General features: G+C 46.2%; 2 protein-coding genes across 2 annotated transcripts in view; one reads left to right on the top strand and one right to left on the bottom strand.

Annotated features, from left to right (window-relative positions):
- Positions 1 to 19356, top strand: part of LOC125284307 (E3 ubiquitin-protein ligase TRIM39-like) — a 28345-nt gene that overhangs the window by 818 nt on the left and 8171 nt on the right. The window contains exons 2-8 of the mRNA XM_048228216.1: positions 8532 to 8844; positions 9115 to 9388; positions 14423 to 14518; positions 15514 to 15747; positions 17700 to 17852; positions 18282 to 18339; positions 18563 to 18589. Of these exons, the coding sequence (XP_048084173.1) occupies positions 8534 to 8844; positions 9115 to 9388; positions 14423 to 14518; positions 15514 to 15747; positions 17700 to 17852; positions 18282 to 18339; positions 18563 to 18589 (1153 nt within the window). The 5' untranslated portion in view covers positions 8532 to 8533. The remainder of the gene's footprint in view (positions 1 to 8531; positions 8845 to 9114; positions 9389 to 14422; positions 14519 to 15513; positions 15748 to 17699; positions 17853 to 18281; positions 18340 to 18562; positions 18590 to 19356) is intronic.
- Positions 11418 to 13618, bottom strand: polr2j (RNA polymerase II subunit J). Its single transcript, XM_048270762.1, has 4 exons — positions 13503 to 13618; positions 13020 to 13109; positions 11994 to 12168; positions 11418 to 11722 (listed from the first exon to the last, which is right to left on the bottom strand). The coding sequence occupies exons 1-4, from the start codon at positions 13553 to 13555 to the stop codon at positions 11687 to 11689; spliced, it is 354 nt and encodes a 117-aa protein (XP_048126719.1). The 5' UTR covers positions 13556 to 13618; the 3' UTR covers positions 11418 to 11686.

The raw sequence follows: 19356 nt of genomic DNA on the forward strand, positions 1-19356 counted from the left end.
TACTCTCTCTCTCTGTTTAAGTGTGTGTTATACTCTCTCTCTCTCTGTTTAAGCGTGTGTTATACTCTCTCTCTCTCTGTTTAAGTGTGCGTTATACTCTCTCTCTCTCTGTTTAAGTGTGTGTTATACTCTCTCTCTCTCTGTTAAAGCGTGCGGTCTCTCTCTCTCTCTGTTGTGGGGTGGGCCGGTACGGCCTCAGGATTGGGGTACGTTGGTCCGGCCTGGGGGGTGCAGCACGCTGGTCTGGTCTAAGGGGTGGAGTGAACTGACCTTTGACCTGAGTGGTTCTTCCCAATGTAGCATCCTTTAGAGCTTTTGTGAAAACTCCCAGTGTGTTTTTGCATAGGTGCACTTGGTCATAAAGGTGGTGTGGAGTGATGGCAGTGTGGTGGGCCAGGTGTATGTTTGGTAGGTGTGCACAGCCCCTGATGATGTCTGCATTTACCTTACTAATGGTGTCAGGGTGAAAGGCCTTTCTGGGCAGGAGGGTTGAGATGATAATTCTTGAGTCTGGAAATGCTTCTGTTGCCCTCTCTGCGACTGTACATAGCATACTACCAACTCTCTCCTGGTGTTGTCTGAGGTCGTTGGTGCCTGTGTGGATTATTATATGACTTGGTGTCCCAAAATCTGTGTTTGAAAAAATTTGGAAGGTGTCTTGAATTTTTGGGCACCATATCTTTGCTGCTTTCCGTCCTGGGAATAGTCTTTGTTCATCGAGGAATTTCCCATTGGAGTCAATCAGAACAGCAATATCCGGATGTCTCTGGGGCAGTTGAGTAGGTGTGTGTTTTTCTCTCTCTCTGGTGGCGTAGGGGAGGATGCAGCTGGGTTGGTCTCCATCGGCCCATCTGTTGGTGATGACTCAGATTTTGTTTCAGCATTGGTTGAGCATGCTGCGTGAGAACTAGGCCCGGGAGGTTCAATGTCATGGTTCTGTGCTGGAACACTGGAGGATGCAGGTGAGCTGGTCTTAATTGGTAAAGACTCTGATGGGATCAGAGCATTGGTGGAGCATGTTGGGTGAGTATCAAGCTCAGGTTGAGTATGCATTGTGTTTGTTGAGTCGAGGTATAATCCTGACATAATTTTTTCTCTTAGATGGTTAATCTGGTCAGCCATTTCCTCTTTTGCAGCAAATAATTCTCTTCTCATGATGTCTGTAAGTTCAGACATTTCTTTTCTTAGTGACTTTTGCTCTTGATGTATGTTCATCAATTGTTCCCTGAGTTCTTTAATTGGTAATTGAAGCTGAGTTTTGACCTGGTTTAACTGATCTTGTGTGGAATAGCCATCAGCATGTTCCCTGAATTCTACTATGTCCACCTCCAGTATATACTCTATATACTCTATATAGCAGTATATCAGTATATACTATCTATATAGCAGTATAGCAGTATATCAGTATATACTATCTATATACTCTATATAGCATATACTCTCTCGCAGCTGTGCCACAGTGTCGTAGATATTTGGTGTCATGTCGGTGGCCAGCTCTTGAGGGGCGGTGGTGATGTTGGGGGATGCTGCAGGGTGAGGAGTCTGCTCTTGAGGGCCAGGGATAGCACAGGGTGGTGCCACAGGTGGAGGAGTCTGCTCTTGAGGGCCAGGGATAGCACAGGGTGGTGCCACTTGTGAAGGGGCCTTTTCCAGTGGATGCAAGCAGACTTCATCACAAACGTGGTTGGTAGGGTAAGTCAATCTCTTGCTTGCTACTTGAGTCTTTAAGGTGTGGAAAATCCCCTCAAAAGCACAAAGTGCTGCCACATTGCCTTGGATCATAACTGTGCCATTATTGTAAATATTTACAGTCAAGTGCTTGCTATTGGGGTCTTTGTCTATGTTCTCAAAAATACATAGCTGCCGACCCTTTGATATTCCTTTTTTTGTATAGTTTGGGTAGTTTTGACTTATGACTGAATGCCAGTTATCACGAAAATCAGTGTAGAAAAGTAGGTTTGTTGTGGCTGTTTTGTGACCAAGCTGTTTACAGTCTTTGAATAGAGTTTCTGGTCTTTTTCTTTGCACTTGTAGTTTAAAATCCTTTCTGCTATTCTCACTTTTAATGTGAGAGGGGAATTCAAAGGCACAGGCAGCAGCCATATTGCTACAATGTATCACATTTTCAAAACAGTGCTGGTAGTTATGTTAACCAATCAGCGGGGAGTATCAGTAACTGTCAACAGTTCCACTCTGGTTTGTTTTTGGGGGTTTAGCTAGCCAAAGGTTAGAAGCATTGGTTTATGTCCAAAAGAGGAGTTTCCTATCTCTCACACTCTAACACAGGTTCCGATGTATTTGTTGGTCTCTTCTTTGTTGCGAGTCTCCTTGGAAGAAACTTACCACAGTATTGATAAAAGCTGCTCACTGTCCTTGGCTATAGCTAGCTAACGCTAGCTAATGCTAATACTAGTTTTCCCAGCTTAGGTGTAGCTAGAAGCTAGCTGTCTCTTCACTGAAGGATGAGCGTATGGAAGTCTGTGTGAGAGATAAAGCAGAATTTCTTCCACCTTGTCAGATATTTCCCTTGTTGTTTATCCTCCTGTGTTAGTCTTTATGTTCTCTGTGTGTTAGTCTTTATGTCCTCCTTGTTTAAGTCCAGGTTTGGGCTTTTCTCAATACAAAGTACACTAAAGAACGGTCTCCCGTTCTTGAAAATTCGAACTTGAAAAGTTAAGATCGTGAGTCCAGACTCGGGGGGAGCGAAGAAGACACAGGGATGCTCAATTTGCAGTTTAAGACAGCAGCGTTCTTGCCAGCGGCAACTTCTCTCGAACAGCTTCGGGAGTCTAGTCATTTACCTATTGCTCTATTGGTCTACCCAGTATTTCTGACATTTACAATAAAATATATAATTCACCAGCTTGTTTAAGTTTGTTTCTCATTGATTTGTTTAAATTCAATATTAATAACAATATATTCACTTGCCGATGGCGGGAACAATGTTTGAAGTTCGCAGTTTAAGTGACAGTTATGATTAACGTTAGTTGTGAAGCCTGTAGCCTACCTTTTATAGCCTAAACATGGATCGGATTGTAGCAGCAATTATGATAGGTAGGCCTATTATGTATCAATGCTGCCATTTCTCTTATGTGAGTGTCACGGCTGAGCTGACGTAATGCATCGTGGAATCTTCAGGCCACCAAGTCACCACCCGATGCATCCTTGATAACACCAACGATTCGAGAACACTTCCGGGAATGTTATGCGTTCTTGAATAAATGCGAACTTGTGAATTGGAACAGTACTTCGGCGGTGATTGATGACGTTTCAGAATGATTTTCAAGTTCATGAGAACACAAGTATAGAAAAGAACGCATATTGAGAAAAGCCCCAGCAGGTTTCAGTTAGCTTCTAGATTCCCAAGGTTGTGTAGCTTAGCAGCTGTCCAGTACTGTCCTGTAGCTTCAGCAGGTTATTAGCTGGTTAGCAGTTTGTGTTTAAAGGTTATTATGCGCCCAATTTCAATAGTTATTACTTGTTTATGTGTCCAATTTGAATAGTTTGTATCTGTTTATCTTCTTGTCCAAGTGTATTACTGTTAGGTCTATTTTCTAGAGGTCATTCATATTGAAAACAAAAAACGCTAAGGAGCTCATATTAAACATGACTGTTCGGAACTCTCGTGGAACTCTCTCTCTCTCTTTAAGTGTGTGTTATACTCTCTCTCTCTCTCTCTCTCTCTGTTAAAGCGTGCGGTCTCTCTCTCTCTGTTTAAGCGTGTGTTATACTCTCTCTCTCTGTTTAAGCGTGTGTTATACTCTCTCTCTCTCTGTTTAAGCGTGTGGTATACTCTGTTTATTCTGGCTTTACTGGTTTACTTGTACTGAGTCAGACATGAATAAGGGGTTCCATTTTAGTCGACTCTAAGCAGCTGTGTGTGTGTGTGCGTGCACATGCGCGTGTGTGTAGAGTGTCACAGAGTGCAAAGACCTTCAAGCCAGGATCAGACAGACTGCGCTGGTCCACACACACCTGTCTCCTCACCCACACTCTTGCATTCACACACACACACACACACACACACACACACTGTCTGAAGGGCAGTGGCTTAAAATAATTAAATCTCTGATTCATGTGTTTGACATACTGTTATTTCTATCTGTTAATACTGCCTCTACTCTACTATACTCATCTGTTAATACTGCCTCTAATACTCATCTGTTAATACTGTCTTTACTCTACTCTACTCATCTGTTAATACTGCCTCTAATACTCATCTGTTAATACTGCCTCTACTATACTCTACTCATCTGTTAATACTGCCTCTACTCTACTATACTCATCTGTTAATACTGCCTCTACTATACTCATCTGTTAATACTGCCTCTACTATACTCTACTCTACTCATCTGTTAATACTGCCTCTAATACTCATCTGTTAATACTGCCTCTACTATACTCTACTCTACTCATCTGTTAATCCTGCTCTACTCTAATACACATCTGTTAATACTGCCTCTACTATACTCATCTGTTAATACTGCCTCTACTATACTCATCTGTTAATACTGCCTCTAATACTCATCTGTTAATACTGCCTCTACTATACTCTACTCATCTGTCAATACTGCCTCTACTCTAATACTCATCTCATTTGAACAATCTAAGCTGTTCGAACGTCAGAGGGCGGGATCAGACGTGACTAGCTCCTTATAAGATCGGAGCACCTCTCAGGTAATCAGACAACAACTGCAGTGAGTTGGGAGAGAGAAAGCAAGAACACATAGGCTACTACTGGCCAATCCTCTCCAATTGTTTGGGTGGACTCTGAGGGCGTTTGGGGAACAGCTGAGGGAGGATGCTACTTGAAACTGCGAGTTTGGTGGAGTGTGTGGCCGGACTTTCAGTTGACAGTAATTAACACCCTTTTGAACAATCTAAAAGCTGTGCGAGCGTCAGAGGCGGTCCTACGCTGATTCATCATTAGTGAGACACAGGACAGCTGCATGCAATTCCTGTCAGCATAACAATAGAGGCTGTTGCTGAGCGTCAGCAGCGTTTCAGCCGTCCTTGTTTAAGGCGGACTTGGTCAAAAGGCTGCAAGTTTACCTGTGCAAGTTCACCCGAGCACAGGCGCCCGAAAAGGCAAAATGTGCCCATTCCACCATATCTGTTATCACCCGGCCACTTCATGAAAACGGCATCATGCCAAGGGGCAGAAATTGCCTTAACCTCCAGCAACTTAAGCGGTCCTTACCTACAGAAACCTCCTTCTCCATGGGCTTGTGGAACTGTCAATCCGCAGTCAACAAAACAGACTGCATAGCTGGCTATGCCAACCACCTTCATTGGAACTTTTTGCTCTCAATGAGACTTGGATCAAACCAGAGAACACTGCCACCCGGCTGCACTCTCCACTAACCTTACACTATCCCACACCCCAGCCTATCTGGGCCGAGGAGGCAGACCAGGCCTGCTGATCTCCAACAAATGGAAATCCCACCCCGCTACTGCCTTCAAACAAATATGTCTCATTCGAATTCCATGCCATCACAGTGATCGCCCCCAGCAAAACTCACGTGCTGGTCATCTACCGCCCTCCAGGCCAACTAGGTGACTTTATGGGCCGAACTTGACCTCTGCTGTCCTCCATCCCTGAGTATGACTGTCTGTCTTCTTGTTCACCGGTGATATGAACATCCACTTAGATGCCCCAGGCTCAGCGGATTTTGGCCCTGATCCACTCCTTTGACCTCAAACTGGTTCAAAGCCCACCGACTCACAAAGCTGGCAAAAGAGCTTTGATCTTGATCTTTCGGAACTGCAGCACAGACACCCCTCATGGTGGCCTCTCCATCTTTCTGACCACTTCTTCATCCAGTTCAGCGTCAGCCTGACAGAACAGCCACGGCTCCTCAGCCCGATGGTCACGTTCGCGCCGCAACATCGGAACCTGTCTCCAACGCACTTCTCCTCTGTGGTTGCCTCCGGTTTACCTCCACTCAACACCTTCTCCTCTCTGGAGGGTTAATGAGGCCACAGACTGGCTCTGCTCCACACTGACCTGCCGTTGTCTGGGCGAGCTGTGTCCTCTTACCACAAGGCCAGCTCGATCCAAACATTATCATCCATGGCTAAATGATACCCTCCTAGAGGCGCGCAAACTCAGAGCGGAGAGGAAATGACACAAATCCAAACTAACTGGCGACCTCAAAACTACCAGACACTCCTGACCTCCTCCTTCTCAGCCAGCATCACTGCTGCTAAAGACGACTTTCTACCATGACAAAATCAACAGCACCACAGACACTTTCGAAAACTTTTCTCAACCTTCAAATCGCTACTCAACCCTCAGCTGCCTCCTCCTCAATCCAGCCTTACTGCAGATACCCTCATTCATTTTTTACAAACAAAGTGGCGGCAATCAGCAGTCAATTCTCTACATGCCCACTCAACGCATCTGACTCAGATACCGCGACTCCTACAACCTCTAGGGACTGCTGGAACATCTTTTTCAGCATTCACGCCTCTCTCGAGAGTGAAGTATTTAGACTCTGACATGCAGCCGTCCTACCCACATGCTCACTGGACCTATACATACCTTCAGTCCATCAGCCGACCATCGCTCCAGCTATCACACATGTGATCAATGCCTGCTAACCTCCGGCACATTTCCAACAGCGTTCAAAATGGCCCGGTAACACACGTTACTTAAGAAAGCTTCTCTCAACCCTGCTCAAGTCGGAGAACTACGCCCTGTCTCACTACTGCCTTCCTATCCAAAGGCATTGAACGAGCAGTCTCCAAACGGGTCTCTGACTTCCTTTCACAGAACAACCTTCTGGATCCAAATCAGTCTGGGTTCAAAAGCGACCACTCTACGAAACGGCTCTGCTGTCTGTAACAGAAGCCTTTTAAAAGAAGCCAGGGCGACCGCCGGTCATCAGTACTCATTCGGCGTGACTTATCGGGTTGCCTTTGACACGGTTAATCACCGCATCCTTCTCTATACTCGCTTAACATGGGAATCTCCGGGTTCTGCTCTCTCCTGGTTTGAATCCTACCTCACAGGGCCTCGTTTTAACGTATCATGGCTTGGTCAGCTATCTGCACCTCACCATCTCACCACAGGGGGTCCCCAGGGCTCAGTGCTGGGCCCCCTTCTCTTTGCTATCTACACCACCTCCTTGGGACAGATTATCCGTCAAGATGGCTTCTCATACCACTGCTATGCAGGCGACACACAGCTCTATCTGTCCTTTCCACCTGATGACCCCTTGGTTTCAGCACGGATCTCGGATTGCCTCTCAGACATAGCTACATGGATGAAGGCACACCACCTCCAGCTGAACCTCTCAAAGACTGAACTGCTGGTCCTCCCAGCTAAACCTACCATACACCACGACATCAACATCAAATTTGACTCCCTGTCTGTTTCACCTACCAGGACTGCAAGAAATCTAGACAACCAACTAAACTTTCAGATCATGTTGCCTCAGTCGCCCGGTCATGCCGTTTAGACTCTACAACATACGGAATTTCAGGACTTACTTGACTCAAGATGCTACCCAACTTCTGGTTCAGGCAATAGTCATCTCACGACTCGACTACTGCAATGCCCTCCTGACAAGTCTCCCAGCCCGCGCAGTGAAACCACTTCAGATGATCCAGAACGCCGGGCGGCGCCTGGTCTACAACCAACCCAAAAGGGCACATGTTACCCCGCTGCTCATCCAGCTACACTGGCTACCTATGGCGGCCCGTGATCAAATTCAAGGCTCTAACGCTTGCCTACAAAGTAGTTTCCCGGGTTCTGCTCCCACCTACTTGAATGCCCTCATACAGACATACGCTACCTCCAGACCGCTGTGCTCCCCGGATCTAACGACGTCTAGCTCTACACCACCATGCGGCTCAGGCCAATCCAAACTTTTTTCTCATCTGTTGTTCCTCGTTGGTGGAACACACTGCCAGTTCCTACAAGGGCAGGGACATCCTTCTCCATTTTCAAAAAACTCCTGAAGACCCAGCTCTTTAGAGAACATCTCCTCTCATAGCAACACTTACAACAAGTCTTACTGATCCTAGCACTCACCAGCCGTCTGAAACTGACAAGTAACTGTTAAAAACAACACTCACTGATGCGCTTATTCTTACTGTACTCTAATGTTTTTAAATTGTCCTAAAATTGTTGAGAATTTCTCTAAAACTTAAACTGTTTACCATGTTGTTAGTCGCTTTGGCTAAAAAAGCGTCAGCCAAATGTAATGTAATGTAAAATGTAATCTGTTAATACTCATCTGTTAATACTGCCTCTACTCTTATACTCATCTGTTAATACTGCCTCTACTATACTCTACTCATCTGTTAATACTGCCTCTACTCTATTCTAATATTCATCTGTTAATACTGCCTCTACTTTACTCTAATACTCATCTGTTAATACTGCCTCTACTCTACTATACTCATCTGTTAATACTGCCTCTACTATACTCATCTATATCATGTCCCAGTAGCACTGTCTAGTAGCAGCTAAATGACTAAATGTAAATGTAAATTGTTCTTTGTGTTGTTGTTGTTGTTTGTAGCCATGGCAACCTCTGGCAGCGTGCTGTCCGCAGACCAGTTCCAGTGCCCGATCTGTCTGGACGTGCTGTCGGAGCCGGTCAGCACGCCGTGCGGTCACAACTTCTGCAGCGGCTGCATCAAGCGCTCCTGGGACAGCGCGGTGGTGTGCCAGTGTCCACTCTGCAAAGAGACCTTCTTCCGCCGTCCGGCGCTCCGCGTCAACACGACGCTACGCGAGGTGGCCGAGCTCGTCCGCAAGCAGAGGGACAGCGGACACGACCTCACGCCTGCACAGCCAGGAGACGTGCCCTGCGACGTCTGCAGCGGAGAGGGGTGTGTGTGTGTGTGTCACTGATGCCCTGTAATGTCTGTACCCTAGAGGGGTGTGTGTGTGTGCTTGTGTGTCTGGTGGGTGGTGCCCTGTAATGTCTGTAGTATAGAGTATGCGTGTGTGTGTGTGTGTGTGTGTTGGTCACTAGTATATGATCATTGGAGAATATACAGTACAATGATTTAGTATCAACAGTTATTGACATGAGAATGCACTCAGTTGGGGCTTTGAACCTCTAAAGTGTGTGTTCACTGATGACCTTTGACCCCCAGGGGCAGCCGTCTCCGCGCCCTCAAGTCCTGCCTGGACTGCGGCACGTCGTTCTGCACGCTGCACCTGGAGCTCCACCAGAGGGCGCCGGCGCTGCAGAGGCACATGCTCAGTGAGCCGCTGGCCGACCTGGAGGGGCGCGTGTGCCAGAAGCACCGGCGCCCGCTGGAGCTGTTCTGCAGGGACGACCACATGTGTGTGTGCCAGTTCTGCACCGAGGGAGAACACAAGAACCACAGCACAGTTCCCCTGGAGGAGGAGGGCAAGGACAGGAAGGTCAGAGACCTCTGTGTGTGTGTTGTGTGTATGTGGGTGTGGAGGAGAGGCCAAAGACAGGAAGGTCAGAGACCTGTGTGTGAGTGTGTATGTGTATGTGTATAGTGTGTATGTGTGTGGGTGTAGTGTGTGTGTGTAGTGTGTGTGTATAGTGTGTGTGTGTATGTATGTGTGTGTGTGTATGTATGTATAGTGTATGTGTGTGTGTATGTAGATTACATTGGTGCTTCAATCCGGTCACCAATTCATGCATTGCATGATCTTGCTGTGCGTGCAATACAATGTGTGTGTGTGTTGTGTGTATGTGGGTGTGGAGGAGAGGCCAAAGACAGGAAGGTCAGAACCCCATGTCATCATCATAATAACATCATCCCCATAATGATATAATACAGTATACCTTTCACCTCCCCAGCCCCATAGAATATATACATCATCCTCATAATGATATAATACACTATACCTTTCACCTCCTTAACCCTATAGAACAGTGGTCTCCAACACGGTGCACGGCTATGAGGCGCCCCCAGCGCACCTTCTAAAACTAGCCAACAGGTCGCCTGCAGATCACGCTCTAAGAACACGCTCTATTGTAAAGTTTTCAATCGATATTTAAGTCTAGACCAGAACCATTTTAAGAATGTATGTAGCCATACATCTGTAACATTAAATTGATATTGGTGATACCTTACAAATTGTAGCTGCGTTAAATTTTAGCCTTTGGCTCCAAATCCATTTCCCATTCAATCTTTAAACAACAACAGAAGCGGAGCGCATACACGCTGCTCGCACGCATACACAGTAAAGGGGGAAAAACTAGCTCATCTGGTGTAGCCAATGGAAGCATATCTTTGCAAAAGTTCTGTGGCCATTCCATGTTCACAAACACGGTTCTTGCATGATTGTTCAAGGACTGAAAACAATTGCTTTAGCTCACAGGCCTTTTCTCCTCCCGTAGGCTACTGCCGTATAATAGCTTGAAAATGTTGTGGCATGCATGACTAAGCAGGACTGTGCATTACCTTTTTTGTCAGATCATGGAGAGATTTCAGGTGTGCAATAACTTTAAAAGGAGTTTTCATATGTTAGGGTGGTGTGGGCGATTACTATTGAAATTTTAAAACCGAATTGTCCACTGAAATCAGAACTTAAACAACCCCTGAATTCATAATGGTGGGTGGGTATAAATTGGGTACAAATTGTAAGCCAAATTATTAATTGCACAAAACGATTGTTTTTTTTTGTTAAAAAAAATAGATTAGATTCCCCATGCAAATTTTGAAATGAACAAACTGAACAAAAATGTTGGTAGTGTTGCATAGGCCTACACAATATTGATCATTTAAAAGTACAAATCTCATAGGCCTATTATTTAGGAGGACTACCCTCGCAAAAAAGGGGTGAGGGTATGTTTGTTTCAAATGAGTAGCCCTCCATATGATTTCGGGTCTTCAGGTAGCCCTCATTCCCAAAAAGGTTGGAGACCCCTGCTATATACTATATAGTATAGAATATATACTGTGTCTTTTACCAACATAACCCTATATGTTATAATGCTATAAGCACAGATGAGGAAACTGTTGACTGGTATAAATATAAAACAGAAAAACACATTGGACCAATAGTCAATAATTCTGTAAAACATTAATAAGAGGAAACCTTCAATATCAGGGCACACAACCCAGACATACAGAGGATGAGCAGGAGCACAGGGTTGGGGAACGAGGAAGGCCAGGGAGTAAAGGTGGGTTTGTAGATATGAGGGCAGAAATGGAGGGGGCAGATCTAATATCCGTGGAGCAGCAACTGCAAAAGCTCCATCAGCCCTCTGAGCTGTGAGCATTCACAGACATCAGCAACAGGACCGCCTCTGAGAGTGTTCTACTGGGGTTAGCAAGCGAGCACCTTCCTTCCTTGTGTGTGTGTGTGTGTTGCATTGAATTAGGCCCATGACACATCCAGAGGGCTCAACAGTGTCTGCCGCCCCCAACAAACAAACAAACAAACAAACAAACAAACAAACAAACAAACAAACAAGTGTCCATTTATTTATTTATTATATAAAAAACAAACTTGGGTATATAGCATATTTACAGGTGTTGAAAAATACATTATTTTCCATTCCGTGCATGATGGTGGTTTTAGAAACCTGGTTCCTGTAGCCACACACACACACACACACACACACACAGGGATGGCGGGAGTTGCGCTGGAGGGGAGGGTTGGCTCAAGAACCTCATCTATGTCGGTTTGAGTGTGTGTGTGTGTGTGTGTGTGTGAGAGAGCGAGTGTGTGAATGTTTTACTCAATCCCCTCCTGCTTCTCACGAATGGCCACCTGAAACAGAGAACACATTCCAATTCAGCTAGAGGTGCGACTTGGGAAACTAGAGGACTGAGTGTGTGTGTGTGGCTTAAACCTCTCCTCCAATAGGGAGAGCTTGCTGATGAGGTCAGTGATGGCGTTGGTGGAGAGTGAGAGTGTGTGTGTGTGTGTGTGTGTGTGGGGTGTACCTTAAAACTCTCCTCCAATAGGGAGAGCTCGCTGATGAGGTCAGTGATGGCGTTGAAGAGAGAGAGTGAGAGAGTGTGTGTGTGTGTGTGTGTACCTTAAATCTCTCCTCCAATAGGGAGAGCTCGCTGATGAGGTCAGTGATGGCGTTGGTGAACGCCTCCTGGGGGCTGTAATCTGGAGTGGTCTGGACCCGGATCACGATCTTGTGTTCTAGAGGGTGCGGAACCTTGTAACCCGCAAATAGAACCTGCGGGTCCTTCAACAGCTGTCTGAGAGAGAGAGAACAGCTCCATTAGTCATCAGGAGAACCCAGACAGAGTTCACCCCTCAGTAGAACCCACACAGAGTTCACCCGCTGTAGAACCCACACAGAGTTCACCCGCTGTAGAACCCACACAGAGTTCACCCGCTGTAGAACCCACATAGTTCAACCCTCAGTAGAACCCACATACTTCACCCCTCAGAGTTCACCCCTCAGTAGAACCCACACATACTTCACCCCTCAGTAGAACCCACACAGAGTTCACCCCTCAATAGAACCCACACATACTTCACCCCTCAGTAGAACCCACACAGAGTTCACCCTTCAGTAGAACCCACAGGTCTCTCATCGTCATCACTAGACACGACAAACTCTACCAGTGTCTGAATGATTAAACTCGTCTCCAGCGACATGCGAGAGGAGCACTCGAAACAATGCTGATGCACACACACCAACACTGATGAACACACACCAACACTAACACTGATGAACACACACTAACACTGATGAACACACACCAACACTGATGATCACACACTGACACACACTAACACTGATGCACACACACTAACACTGATGCACACACACTAAGTTACTGGAGCAATGTGTTTGTGTGTGTGTGTGTGTGTGCGTGCGTGTGTGTGTGTGTGTGTGTGAGAGAGAGAGAGAACGCAGGTATTGTTGGGATGTCAGTTTGAGTGTGTGTGTGCGTGTGTGTGTGTGAGAGAGAGAGAGAGAGAGAGAGAGAGAACGCAGGTATTGTTGGGATGTCAGTTTGAGGTGTGTGTGTGTGTGTGTGTGAGTGAGTGAGTGAGAGAGAGAGAGAGAGAGGACGCAGGTGTTGTTGGGATGTCTTACTGTCGGATGATGTTGCCCAGCGTGTGGTCCTCTTTGTTGAGGGTGAACAGACACGCGTTCGGCACCTTGGTGTCCTTCACGATCGTAATCCTACCCGACACAAGCAAAAATAACAGTGACGTCATGTGTAGAGCTATATCTATGGTGCAGAGACGGGAGGGGGCTACATTCGACACATTTTACTAGCTGTTTACAAACAGTAGATTTGTACATTCTGCTGTTAACTTGCGATTTAAGTCTTAATCTGCTGTGCAAGTATGAATAGTTGATTATGCTATTTCATAACGTTTGACAGAAATATCACAAAAATGATTGTACAACAACATGTAGATGCAGGAACACGCTATGCTAACTTCGCTAGCCAACAGACAAAACGTCTGGCAATAGACAATTTGCCGACCGGAAACCGCTCGGTTATATGTTTCCTATCTATACCCTGTAAGACCCGTCTATAGTGATTGCGTTGACCTTCCTTTCACTTACTTCTTTTCTCCATCGTACAACAAAAACGATTCGAATGCTGGTGGTGCGTTCATCTTTGCTTGTGGAGGGTTCTTGACCTTACCGGAAGCACAACAAATACCCGGAAGTTTTAACTTTCCGGCCTAGAGTAGTTTGTAAAGTAAGAGTCACAATCCCACCTTACAGTGGTTGTTTGACTTCAGGTTTCTTACTACACGGGTAGAAACATTTCTAAATCATGCAATTTAAAAATAAATCATGTCCCTTTTCACCATATACTTTAAGCATCAGACGCTAAACAGAGGTTGTCATGGTAGCTCAACAGGCTTGGTTCTACATCAGAGTTAGACTGGGGTTAGTTTCCTGTATCAGTAAATCTAAGTTAGGGACGGATTGGGTCAGACTGGCAGTTCTACACCTAATCGGTAAAACAGGGTTAGACCTTACAGTCTATGGGTTAGACCAAAGTCCTTTTAGGCAAGTCCCTCCACTCAGCGGCCATTTGACAACGCTTTTTGGGCACTCGTCGGGCATCCATTTCGGCAGAAATGGGCGTGCGCAAGGCTACACGACACCAGTCTTGCTCCAGCGGCGAGATCACAACACACGATTGGCACGATGTCTTCACAACACACCATATGATTGGCTCAATGTATTCACATGTCGACGTTTTGCCTAGGAAGGGGTGGGATATGTGTAGACAACGGCCGTATTGGCGTGACAAACTAGCCCCATGCATTTCTATGGAGTATTTTTTGAGTGCTGTGTCTCCACATTAGAAAGTCTCTGGTTAGACTGAGATGTAAGAAACAAGTGTGCGCACAGTTGAGAGTGGAGCTGAATGAATAGTAAAATGGGGTCAGGGATGATGGACTCTATGGCGACGACAGACAACAGCTTTCTGTGTGTGTGTGTGTGTGTGTGTGTGTGTGTGTTCACAGAGCCTGCTGAACCAGACACAGGTGGATCTGAAGAGCATGATCCAGGAGAGACAGGAGAAGATCTCAGAGATCAAACAATCCGTGGAGCTTAGCCGAGTAACTACACACACATACACACACTCACGCACATACACACACACACATACACATACTCACGCACATACACACACTCACGCACATACACACACTCACGCACATACACACACACACAGAAACACATACACATACACACACTTACGCACATACACACACACATGCACACACTCACGCACATACATACACACATACACTCACATACACACACACACAGAAACACACATACACACACTTACGCACATACACACACAGAAACACACTCACGCACGTACACACACACACACACTTACGCACATACAACACACACACAGAAACAGACTCTCTCTCTCACTCTCTCGCACATACATTCATATGTATTCATATACATTCAAATAGCTGGAGTGGGTATACTGTGGTGTAGTCTAGTTAGCTGTAGTGGGTATACTGTGGTGTAGTCTAGTAGTTAGCTGTAGTGGGTATACTGTGATGTAGTCTAGTTAGCTGTAGTGGGTATACTGTGATGTAGTCTAGTTAGCTGTAGTAGGTATACTGTGATGTAGTCTAGTAGTTAGCTGTAGTGGGTATACTGTGATGTAGTCTAGTTAGCTGTAGTGGGTATACTCTGATCAACCCCAAATGTTAATACGTATCCTTGCCTATTTTAAGTGGGTATACTGAGATGGTGATGCTTTCTAAGTGGGTATACTGCGTATCATGTAGACTACACTACCCATAAGAACTGAGTATTCTGCTTACTGAGTGATGTAGTGAAGAACTGAGTATTCTGCTTATTGAGTGATGTAGTGAAGACCTGAGTATTATGCTTACTGAGTGTGAAGACCTGCTGCTCCCTGTGGACATAAATAAATGGTTAATATGTGTGTGTGAGTGTGTGCGTGTGTGTGTGCGCGTGTGTGTGTGCGTGCGTGCGTATGTGCGTGCATGTGTGTGTGTGTGCGTGCGCGTGTACGTGTGTGTGTGTGTGAGCGTGTGTGCGTGCATGCGTGTGTGTGTAGGTGTCGGTGGAGGCGGAGGCGGCCTCCATCTCGGAGCTGTTCTCTGTGCTGGTGCTGGTGCTGGAGCGTAGCCGTGGTAACCTGCAGGGGGCGCTGGAGGCTCGGCAGCACGCGGTGGAGACGCAGGCCAACGCCCTGACCGCTCAGCTGGAGCAGGAGATACACACCCTGCAGAGCCGACACACACAACTGGAGGAGCTCACACACACACACGACCATCTCCACCTGCTGCAGGTACACACACACACACACACACACACACATACACCCTGCCAAGCTGGCACACACACGACCACCTCCACCTGCTCCTCCGTTATTACGCACCTTAAATCAGTAGGCTAAGACCCACTACTACGCACACACACTACTACACACACACACACACAGACACACACACTCACACACTACTAAACTACAAACTGTCTCCCGCACTGTCTCCTAGCTGTGCGTAACAAGGCAAGCAGTAGCTAGCACAGTTAGCTTTAGCGAGCGAGAATAATAATAAGATTTTTTCTTACGAACCAGGAAGCTTTAAAATACTAACGCTAAAAGCTACAAGCTTCCGGGTGACTACCACACTCTATGCACCTACCAAATTTGGTGTGTGTAGCTGAAAGCATATGCCAACCAGAAGTTTTAGGGCCATAAGGGGGCGCTATGGAGCTCATGGGCCAAGTGTGGGCCCAAGCCTTTATCCCTGTGTATTCACTGTACCGATTGATGTGTGTGTTAAATTTCATTAAATGTAGTGTTCGCTCAGGGGAAGCACCTCATCACAACTTATTACATCTCAGTGCTCACAGGATTCATAATACCTTACTTCCTGTTGGCGTGGCTAATGCATTGTTTATATGAAAGAATCGGTGTATCTTGGTATTTGTTTGTTGTGTGCAGGTGTATGTGTCCCATGTGTGTGTGTGTGTTTGATCTCTCTCTCGCTGAATTGTATGTGTGTGTGTGTGTGTGTGTGTGTTTAATCTCTCTCTCTCTCTGAGTTGTGTGTGTGTATGTGTGTGTCTGTGTGTGTTGTGTGTGCAGGTGTAAGCATCCATGTGTGTGTGTTCAATCTCTCTCTCGCTGTGTTGTGTGTTGTGTGTGTGTGTGTGTTTAATGTCTCTCTCGTTGTGTTGTGTGTGTGTGTGTGTGTGTTGTGTGTGCAGGTGTATGCGTCCATGTGTGTGTTGCCTCCCTGCAGGTCTTGGTCTCTGGTGAGTGTGTGTTTAATGTCTCTCGTTGTTGTGTGTGTGTGTGTGTGTGTGTTGTGTGTGCAGGTGTATGCGTCCATGTGTGTGTTGCCTCCCTGCAGGTCTTGGTCTCTGGTGAGTGTGTGTTTAATGTCTCTCTCATTGTGTTGTGTGTGTGTGTGTGTGTGTGTTTAATGTCTCTCTCATTGTGTGTGTGTGTGTGTGTGTGTGTTGTGTGTGCAGGTGTATGCGTCCATGTGTGTGTTGCCTCCCTGCAGGTCTTGGTCTCTGGTGAGTGTGTGTTTAATGTCTCTCTCATTGTGTTGTGTTGTGTGTGTGTGTGTGTGTGTGTGTGTGTGTGTGTTGTTGTGTGTGCAGGTGTATGCGTCCATGTGTGTGTTGCCTCCCTGCAGGTCTTGGTCTCTGGTGAGTGTGTGTTTAATGTCTCTCTCGTTGTGTTGTGTTGTGTGTGTGTGTGTGTGTTGTGTGTGCAGGTGTATGCGTCCATGTGTGTGTTGCCTCCCTGCAGGTCTTGGTCTCTGGTGAGTGTGTGTTTAATGTCTCTCTCGTTGTGTTGTGTTGTGTGTGTGTGTGTGTGTTGTGTGTGCAGGTGTATGCGTCCATGTGTGTGTTGCCTCCCTGCAGGTCTTGGTCTCTGGTGAGTGTGTGTTTAATGTCTCTCTCATTGTGTTGTGTGTGTGTGTGTGTGTGTGTGTGTTTGTGTGTGTGTGTGTGTGTGTGTTGTGTGTGCAGGTGTATGCGTCCATGTGTGTGTTGCCTCCCTGCAGGTCTTGGTCTCTGGTGAGTGTGTGTTTAATGTCTCTCTCGTTGTGTTGTGTTGTGTGTGTGTGTGTGTGTGTGTGTGTGTGTGCAGGTGTATGCGTCCATGTGTGTGTTGCCTCCCTGCAGGTCTTGGTCTCTGGTGAGTGTGTGTTTAATGTCTCTCTCATTGTGTTGTGTTGTGTGTGTGTGTGTGTGTGTGTGTGTGTGTTGTGTGTGCAGGTGTATGCGTCCATGTGTGTGTTGCCTCCCTGCAGGTCTTGGTCTCTGGTGAGTGTGTGGTCCTATCAGGACGTCAATTCGCTGCGCCCACTTGTGTCCAGGCTGGAGGGACTTATCACTCGGGAGATGGATGACCTGCACACAGACTTCGTGGTCTCACACACGATCTGGCCCCCACCTGGCCACGTTTTCACACACACCTTGAATTTCCCCTGGGGATCAATAAAGTATCTATCTATCTATTTGCATTTATTCATTTATCAGACACTGTTGTCCAAAGTGACTTACATATATCGACTACTGTACATGCACGTATAACCTCAGTCCCAGAGCCCAAAGAGCCCTCCTACTGCCCCTACAGCCCCTACTGCCCACTGCCCCTACTGCCCAGTGCCTCTACTGCCCACTGCCCCTACTGCCCTCCTACTGCCCAGTGCCCCTACTGCCCAGTGCCCCTACTGCCCCTGCTGCCCCTACTGCCCAGGATTGCCTTCCGCCGCCCTGTATGTAGTTTGGTCTTGTAGAATATAATCTGCTATAGTGCTCTATGTTGCAGTGCCCGGTGCCCAGTGCTGTATGTAGCCAGGGCCGGCGGATGGCATGGGCATTCTGGGCAACTGCCCAGGGGTGCCACAGCGTGGTGAGCTATAGGCTACAATATTGAAAACACACTGATTGTCAAATAATGCCACAGAGGGTTTATGCGGGAGCAAGTAATTAATTTTCAGTGGCATCGGTTTATTTTTGAGTGAGTTTTGTATTGATTGGGTGAGTAGCTGATATTAGCCCAATGTATGTTATAGTGCTGCATTGTATATTGTATGTTTGGGTGATTAACTGATTTGTCCTCCTGGATTTCACAGAGCTGAAGAGGGTGCAGCAGTTTACAGGTATGTACAGGATCTGCATCCCCCTGCTGCTCTCCCAACCTCCTCCTACCTGCTAACCTGCTAACGCTACCCGTGCTAATCCACTGCTCTCCCAACAGCACTCCTACCTGCTAACCTGCTAACGCTACCCGTGCTAATCCACTGCTCTCCCAACCTCCTCCTACCTGCTAACCTGCTAACGCTACCCGTCAGGGATGGAAATTAAATATTTTTTCCACCTGCCACTGTGGCTGGTAGATTCCAAAATCTACCAGCCACTCAACTTTTTTACCAGCCACTAGAGAAATGGCATGAAAATGTGATATCATGATTATAGTAGGCTACTTAAAATGATTATGGTTATCGGCATTATTGCGATACGACTAAAATGTGCTGAATTTTGCCCTAAACCTACAAGCACAGTAGCAACAAAACTAAAAGCCAACATAACCACAATAATATGCCATAGTGTCATGTCATAAAAGTGGTGTGGCTCCTTTAAGACTCCGTTTGTGTGAGTTCTGGAGCATCCTATAATCGACTCTCCAACTTGATCTAACTATACTGTACATCATCTGATTTAAATATTTACAGGTATCAAGGCTATATTTAACATTTAGTATTTATTTTCTGTTTGGCCTGTTATGAAATCATGCACTGAACAATAAATGCACAGCTCAGCTTTAGGAAACTTGCTTAGCATTTTGTGAAACTACATTGGAAAAACTCTGGTTTTAATATTTACAGTTATCTGGCGATATTGTTAACATTTATTTTTGTATTTGGCC

This window comes from Alosa alosa, chromosome 19 (genome assembly GCF_017589495.1).
Source record: "Alosa alosa isolate M-15738 ecotype Scorff River chromosome 19, AALO_Geno_1.1, whole genome shotgun sequence".
NCBI lineage: Eukaryota > Metazoa > Chordata > Actinopteri > Clupeiformes > Clupeidae > Alosa > Alosa alosa.